The sequence below is a fragment of the Telopea speciosissima genome, chromosome 3 (assembly GCF_018873765.1).
Source record: "Telopea speciosissima isolate NSW1024214 ecotype Mountain lineage chromosome 3, Tspe_v1, whole genome shotgun sequence".
Taxonomy (NCBI): Eukaryota; Viridiplantae; Streptophyta; class Magnoliopsida; order Proteales; family Proteaceae; genus Telopea; species Telopea speciosissima.
The window spans coordinates 65,598,677-65,606,997 of record NC_057918.1 but is presented as its reverse complement, the minus strand read 5'-3'; the positions used below and the strand labels follow the sequence as shown (position 1 = coordinate 65,606,997).

The 8,321-nt window shown below is 41.4% G+C and overlaps 1 protein-coding gene across 1 annotated transcript; it reads left to right on the top strand.

Annotated features, from left to right (window-relative positions):
• The first annotated feature begins 6,226 nt into the window (after positions 1 to 6,226).
• On the top strand, positions 6,227 to 7,832 carry LOC122655419 (uncharacterized mitochondrial protein AtMg00810-like). Its single transcript, XM_043849613.1, has 3 exons — positions 6,227 to 6,447; positions 6,550 to 6,741; positions 7,808 to 7,832. Exons 1-3 carry the CDS (start codon positions 6,227 to 6,229, stop codon positions 7,830 to 7,832), a joined length of 438 nt encoding a protein of 145 aa, XP_043705548.1.
• Positions 7,833 to 8,321: the final 489 nt, after the last annotated feature.

Genomic DNA, 8,321 nt, shown 5'->3' with positions numbered 1-8,321 from the left:
TGACACATTTATTCTCCAGCTTGAGGGGGAGTGTTATAATTTATGTATTAGGGGTACTTTAGTCCATGTCTTTATTATAAGTCACTAGAGTTGTAATTTTATCTTTTATTTCTTTTTATCTTTTACCTCCCTAGGGAGCTCTTTGTAATTTCCTAAAAGTGGTTAGTAATGAAGTAAATAGGTGTTAGGAGAAACCTCTCCTAACATAATCAATTCTCCCAAAACTCTCTCCTTCTTCTCCTCTTCTCTTCTCTTCTTCCTCTTCCCTTTACTGTAACTCTTGTTCTAGTGCTTGAATCTTTCCATTCATAAAAACTAACTTGAAGGACAGATCTATAGAACTTTTGAAAAGGAGCTTGTTTTGATTCTCCTCGGTGGGCTGAATTCGGACTATGAGCCAATCCAGGTACAAATTTTGGGTCGATTACCTCTTCCATCCTTGGATGAAGTATGTAGCCACTTACAAAGTGAGAAGACAAGAAGAGTAGCCATGGAAACTGTACTGTCCCTTGAGAGATCTGATCATACCTCTAGTTCCAAAAGAGATTGGCATGGTGGAGGAAAAGGTGTTGGTTGAATGGGACAGAATACCGTGGGGCGGGGGTATTCTGGTCTTTTTCCCTTTTTATTTTGCTATGTATTGAGTCAGTTATATGAGGGATAATTCTGTCCATGTAATTGTGCTATGTATTGAGTCGGTTACATGCAGGACAATTCTGTCCATGTAATTGTCTTTTATTATTATAAATACATTGCTTGGGATCAGCCTTTGATCATCCAAGCCTTATTCCCTAATTCAGATCTGTTAACATGGTATCAGAGCAGGTTTCGCATTAGGGCAACTCTCCTCTCTTCCATTCTCGATTTCATCTCCTCTTTCATTCTCGAGTTCTTCTTCCCCCCTTCTCCCTTTGTTCTTCATTTTCCCATTAGGGCAGCACTGATGAGGTGATCCACAGATCCAATTGCTGCCCTCCATTACCTCATTCCATGTTATAAAATTTCAGAATCAATAGAAGCTTGTACTCTGCCTGCGAAATTTGAAGACTTCAAATTTTTTTGGACTGATTCAACTTTATCTCCCAAGGGATCTCTCCACATTATTGAAGCTCAGGAACTGCAGCAGATTTATTGGACAAGGTTCTATCTCCAGCCATACTGAAGACTCTCTCCCTATCGATTTTGCTCTCATCTGGGTTTTTTTCCAAAATCCTGCAAATATCGATCTTAGGGTTACTGTTCTCTGTTGATGCCGATTTTTGGAAGGGTGATTCAGCACTACTAGAAGGCCACTCGATCCAAGTTTCAGCTCATTCCACTGAGTTTTTTGCTTGCATTCTCCCCTACATCGATCTCACCATATTCAAGGTTTTTTTCCAAAACCCTGAAAAAGTCGATCTAGGGGATTGCCTTGGTTGCTGCTGCTGATTTTTGGAGACAACTATTCCTGTATTTCCAGCAGTCTCTCCACCAATTTTTAGCCCTTATCTTGGAGTATTTGTTGGGTTTCTCTTCACAACAGTCCCTCTCTGTGATTTGGGTTTCTCTGCTGCAATTATAGGTGACTCAACTACTTCCAGTGCTACTTCTGATCAAGATGGTCAAGGCAAAACTGAATACCACAATTTCCCCCCTAATCCCATCAAACTGGATGGCTCCAACTATTTGCTATGGTCTCGATCTGCAGCCTTTGCTATTGCTGGCCATGGCCTTACTGGCCATATTAATGGCACCAGTGTTATGCCGACTGCACCAGGTCCTCTTCAAAGTAGGTGGCTTGCTAACAATGGAGTTCTCATGTCATACCTAATTGGTTCTATGACTTCAGACCTGGCACATGGGTTTCTTCTCCTTGACACAGCTTCTCAGATTTGGTTTGCTTATAAAGAAACATATGGGCAGCTTGGCAATGATGCCCATGTTTATGAACTCAGAAAGACGGTCCTTCACACTACTCAGGGAGAATTATCTGTCTCTAAACACTATGCGACTCTGCGCAGTCTCTGGCAACAATTGGACCACTTTTCTAATTTCCACCCTACTACAGCTGCTGACATTGCTGCCTATAAGAAACATGTGGACAAGATCAGGGTCTATGATTTCTTGGAAGGATTGAATGTAGAGTATGACCAGATTCATGTTCAAGTGTTGGGCCATTCTCCTTTTCCCACACTTGAACAGTCCTATGCCTTGGTCTCCTCTGAAGAAAACCATAGGTCTGCTATGTTACATCCTCCCATCACTGACAGATCAACCCTCCAGACTGCTGCCCCAGCTACTCCTGCACCTGTTGGAAACCTTTCTCTTGGTGATTCTACTACAAGCACTGTTACTTGTGAGCACTGTCACAAGCCCTACCACACCAAGGAGAAATGTTGGAAGCTTCACGGGAAACCAGCTGACTTTGAAGCAAAACGGGCTGCCAAGAAAAAATCAAAGAACAAGGCTCATCACATTGAGACTGTTACTACAGCCCCTGCTACTGACCTTGGTCTATCCCAGGAAGATATACAGCTATTCCTACGTATGCTAAAGACTTTTGCTGCTGCTGCTTCTATTACATCAGCTACTGCCAATTCCTCTGCTCTTTCAAGTTCATATTTTGCTCAGTCAGGTATCCCAGTTGGTGGTCACTGTGCTTCCGTAGCATCCCATCCTTGGATCATAGATTCTAGTGCTACAGACCACATGACTGGATCTTCTAGTCTCTTTCATCGTTATTGTCCCACTTCAGGAAAGGACAAAGTCAGGGTAGCTGATGGTTCCATTTCCTCCATCTCTGGAAAAGGATCCATTAACTGCACCTCTTCCCTTACCTTGTCTTCAGTTTTACACATTCCTAATTTCACTACTAATCTTCTTTCCATTAGTAGTCTTACTCGTGACCTTAATTGCAAAGTAACATTTTTTCCTTCTCACTGTGTTTTTCAGGATCTAGTGACAGGGAAGACGGTTGGATGTGGTAAAGTGCAAGGTGGATAATTCCCAAGGTACTAAAACTCGGGTCTCGGTACCAACTCGACTCTTGGAAAAACCGAGACGAGTCAAGATCTCGCCGAGTTGGCGCATTTTTTTTTTTTCAACTCGAAGCCTCAACTTTGGGTCAACCCGAGATCCGAGATCTCGCCGAGATATGTCGAGTTTTGTCCAATTAGGTAAGGTATTTAACCTATCACTTAAATTGTCATGGCGTCGCCATATCGACGCCATGGCGTCATATCGCTGGAGAAGTGGGCATATCGACCACCGATATGGATGATGTAAGAATATCGACCGATATGGCCTCCATGTCGTCGCCATGGCGCCGCCATCGACGCCATACCACGACATATGGCCATATCGGGCGACATAGTTGTTTCAAATTATAAAACTTAATTTCTTAACAATAATTTTTTTTAACCATTTTTTATTTTAATGCTTTTTCCTTAACATAAAAAAAATCAAACCGAAAACACTAATACACTATTGACTAATACACAATCACATATTCACATCAGCAAAAAAAAAATTTTAATTTAGATAGGTTGTTTATTAGCTTTATTCACTCAATATAAATTACGTTCTTGTAATTGTTTTTTTGTTTTGTTACTTTTGTAGTCACTTTCATATGAATCATATCTCAACTCTCATAATTTTTCAACTTTATTATCAGTAAGACTATTGCTATCAATTATTTGATAATCCATGATTTCATATACACTAATGGATATTACACTTTCATGCATTAAACCATAGTAGATTAATAGTACACTTCAATGTTAATTTTTTATGTTATAGGGTATATACTATAGCATACTAAATGACATTAAAAATAGAGAAAATAAAACATAAACCATGGTCGATATGATCGCCATGGCGGGCGACATGTCGATATATCGACATGACACCCCTCCACCGACTTGGATCGCAGTGACGACGTGACAACTATGGTGGTAGGTGGGTTAAAATAATGGGTCGAAACCGAGATCCGAGATCTCGCCGAGATATTGCACTTTTGAGACTCGTAGGCAGTCTCGTATCGGCTTTTCCAAAAACTGAGAAACTCAGCGAGATCTCGCCCCCCAAGTTCTCGAACTATGTGCTTGATGATGGTCGTCCTTCTCCACCAATCTTACCTTCTCTACTCCATCAAAATTCATTGGTCTCTTCTGAACTTTACCAATGGCACTCTAGATTAGGTCATCCCCCTCTAGGAACTTTATCTCATTTGTTTCTAGCTTTAGTCAAAGGTAGTAATAGAGATGAATTCTATTGTGAGGCTTGTGTTTCGGCCAATCAGACACGTTCAACTTATTCTAGTTCTAATAAAAGAAGTTGTTCTCTTTTCCATGTGGTTCATTCTGATGTTTGGGGCCCTAGTCGTAAGACTTCAATTTCTGTATATCGTTGGTTTGTGTCATTTATAGATTGTCACTCTAGAAACACATGGATATACCTTTGGCACACGAAAAGTGAGGTCTTTTCCTGTATTCAGCATTTCCATAAGATGATCCAAATTCAATTCCAAGCCACTCTCAAGGTTTTGAGAAGTGACAATGGAACAGAATTCTTCACCAGACTAGTTGAGTTGATACCCCGGCCCAAAATGATGTAGCTGAAAGGAAGAACCGTCACTTACTAGAGGTGGCCCAGGCATTAATGTTTGCTCAACATGTTCCCTCCCAATATTGGGGAGATGCTATTTTCACTGTAGCCTATCTCATAAATCGATTGCCTACTAGGGTCCTTGACTCCCGTAGTCCGACTGAAGTTTTACTTGGGAATTCCTCCTTTGTGGTTTCACCTAAGGTGTTTGGCTATGTGTGTTATGCTAGGGATACCAGGTCCCCCGGCAAACTTGAACCCCATGGATTGCGGTGTATTTTTTTGGGTTATTCCTCCACCCAGAAGGGTTATAAATGTTATCATCCCCCTTCCCGTCGTACTCTAGTCAGTATGGATGTTACCTTTCATGAAGGCCTTTCTTATTATTCTTCACCACCTCTTCAAGGGGAGAGTTATAGTGAAGATGTGGATGTGTTTCCTTCCCTTGGGCCTACTATTCTTGAAACCCCATCACCTTTAGCTGCTGCCCCCATCTTCTTTGGTTGCTTCCCCATCACCTTTGGCTGCTGCCCCATCTCCTTTGACTGCTGCCCCATCACCTTTGGCTGCTGCCCCATCTCTTTTGGCTGCTACCCCATCTCCTTTGGCTGGTTCTAGGGGAGTTTACTCCAATTCAGAGAACCATTGATAAATTTCAGAAGAGGATTGACGACTCCAACATTTTAACATATCAAAAATGATGTTCCAGAAAAGGGCAGCCTCAATCCACCGTAGCTCCAATACCCATCCAGTTGCCGACCTACCTATTGCTCATCGCAAAGGTACTAGGACTTGCACTCAGCATCCCATTTCCTGCATTGTTTCTTATAGTTCTCTTTCTCCATTTTTTTCGTGCATTTGTGTCCTCTCTTTCTTCTGTTTCCATTCCTAAAAATTGGCAGAAAGCTTATACAGATGGAAAGTGGAAGGCAACAATGTTGGAAGAAATGAGAGCATTGAAAAAAAATAATACTTGGGATCTTGTAGATCTTCCTCTAGGGAAACAACCAGTGGGATGTAAATGGGTGTTTATGGTCAAATAGAAGGTTAATGGGACTGTGGATCGATAGAAGGCACGCCTTATTGCAAAGTGCTTTACCTAAACTTATGGAGTTGATTATCAGAAGATCTTCACACCAGTGGCTAAACTCAATACTGTAAGAGTGTTATTGTCCTATGTTGTAAATCTTGGGTGGGATCTTTAGCAGTTGGATGTGAAGAATGCCTTCCTCCATGGAGAGCTAGAGGAAGAGGTATATATGGATATTCCACCAAGCTTCTCTGATGATAAGACCAAGGGCAAGGTCTGTAAATTGAAGCGTGTTCTTTATGGGTTGAAGCAGTCACCTAGAGCTTGGTTCGGCAAGTTTCACAAGGCTATGGTTTCAGTGGGATATAAGCAAAGCAATGCAAACGAGTTGGTGATAAGGTAACTATTCTCATAGTTTATGTTGATAATATTGTGGTAACCGGAGATGATGGTGATGAAATCAAGAAATTGAAGCACTTCCTTGGCCGTGAGTTTGAAATAAAGGATCTGAGAACTCTAAAATATTTTCTAGGGATAGAAGTTGCTCAATCTTCAAAGGGCATCTTCCTTTCTCAAAGGAAATATATCCTAGATCTGTTGTCCGAAACAAGAATGTTAGGGTGTCATCCCACAGATACTCCCATAGAAGCTACTGCAAGGCTTAAGGAGAAAGAAGGTGAACCAGTTGACAAAGGTCGCTATCAGCGATTGGTTGGCAAGCTAATCTACCTCTCTCATACACGGCCAGATATAGCTGTTGCAGTTAGTCTAGTGAGCCAATTTATGCATGATCCTTATTCCTCTCATATGGAGGCAGTTATTCGCATTCTTCCGTATTTGAAGTCTGCTCCTAGAAAAGGAATACTTTTATCTCCCAATGGCCATCTGAAAGTTGAAGCTTACACTGATGCTGATTGGGTTGGCTCTACAAACAGGAAATCCATCTCTAGATATTGCTCTTTTGTGGGTGGGAATCTTGTCACATGGGGTAGTAAGAAGCAGAAAATTGTGGCAAGATCCAGTGTTGAAGCTGTATTCCGTGCTATGACACAAGAAATTTGTGAGTTGCAATGGCTTAAAGGGTTGTTGCAAGACATTGGAGTTGCTGTCTATCTTCCCATGATGCTGTATTGTGACAACAAGACTGCCATAAGCATCGCTCATAACCCTGTCCAGCATGATCATACCAAGCATGTTGAAGTTGACCGACATTTCATTAAGGAGAAGATTGAAGCTGGCCTCATCTGTGTTCCCTTTGTGAAGTTTGCTGACCAGTTAGCCGATGTGTTCACTAAAGGGTTGAGTAGCAAAGTTTCCTACCCTGTTTTAGTCAAGTTGGGCGTTTGTGACATATATGCACCAACTTGAGGGGGAGTGTTGGTTGTATGGGACAGAATACCGTGGGGGGTATTCTAGTCTTTTCCCTTTTTATTTTGCTATGTATTGAGTCGATTATATGAGGGACAATTCTGTCAATGTAATTGTCTTTTATTATTATAAATACATTGCTTGGGATCAGCCTTTGATCATCCAAGCCTTATTCCCTAATTCAGATCTGTTAACAAAAGGCCAAGGGCCTTACCGTGAGGTGACAAAGACAAACCTAAATGTGACCATTGTGGGAAATCTGGGCACACTAGAGAGAGGTGTTGGGTGCTTCATGGTCGTCCCCCTAGTATGTGTGGTGGACCTACCGGTATGCGTGGTGGCAGGAGAGGGGGAGCTAGAGCACACACCATGACGGCTGAGATTGAGTTTATGGGGTATTTCTGGACTACTAACAGATCGTGGTTCCCTCTCACAGGAAGATATTGCAGCCTTTTGTCACATTATGTCACAGTTGGGAAGATCCACTTCCACACCTTCAGTGCCTAACTCATCAACTTCTACCTTGTAGGTCTCCACATCAGCTCTTTCCACTTCCTCTTTTTAGGTCATTGACTCTAGAGCCACTGATCATATGACTTCTATGTTTTAGTGCTATGACTCCTATTTTGTGTGCTCTGGTAGAGGTAAGGTTAGGGTCGCTGATGGTTCCCTTGCCACCATTTCTGGTGAAGATAGTGTTTAGGTTACTTCTTCAATTTCCCTTGACTTTGTTCTAGCTTTGACACTAATCTCTTGTTTGTGAGTCACTTAACCAAATTCTTGAATTGTTGTGTTACTTTCTTTTCTTCTCATTGTCTATTTCAGGATTTGGGACAAAGAGGATTATTGACAGTGAGTGTGAAGAGAAAGGCCCTACTTATTTGAACCCATGACACCGTTTTTTACTATTGCTCAGTCTTACATGTGTGGGCGTACTGACAGTGGTACTGCTGATTTTGTGATGCTTTGGCGTCCACGCTTGGATCATCTCTCTTTTGGTGTTAAGAAAAAACAATTGCCCTACTTGTTTTCTTCCATTTCTACTTCCCATGTATTTCACCGTGAACCTTGTTTACTTGCTAAATGATGCAGATCTGAAGACTTATGTTCGAAAGAAGAAGTCCAAGCTGTCCAAGTAGTTGTTAGTAGTTAGTAGATTTTTATACTTAGTTTTATTTTAATGTAATTAAATTGAACCAGTTAGAACCAGTGGTTCAATTTTAAGCGAATTAGTAGATTTTATTTTAATTTGGTTTAGTAGTCATGTGACTACTTAAGTGGTCACATGACCTTTTAAGTGGTCCAATTCCTGTCAGTTTTGGAGAAGGAAAGTGTTGAT

What these genes read in the sequence shown, in the direction of transcription:
- LOC122655419 (XM_043849613.1), top strand. Translation starts at nt 6,227, where the DNA reads ATGTTAGGGTGTCATCCCACAGATACTCCCATAGAAGCTACTGCAAGG. An exon ending in GCAGTTATTCGCATTCTTCC is followed by an intron (nt 6,448 to 6,549) that starts GTATTTGAAGTC and finishes CTCTACAAACAG; the next exon opens with GAAATCCATCTCTAGATATT. An exon ending in GTCTATCTTCCCATGATGCT is followed by an intron (nt 6,742 to 7,807) that starts GTATTGTGACAA and finishes TGTCTATTTCAG; the next exon opens with GATTTGGGACAAAGAGGATT.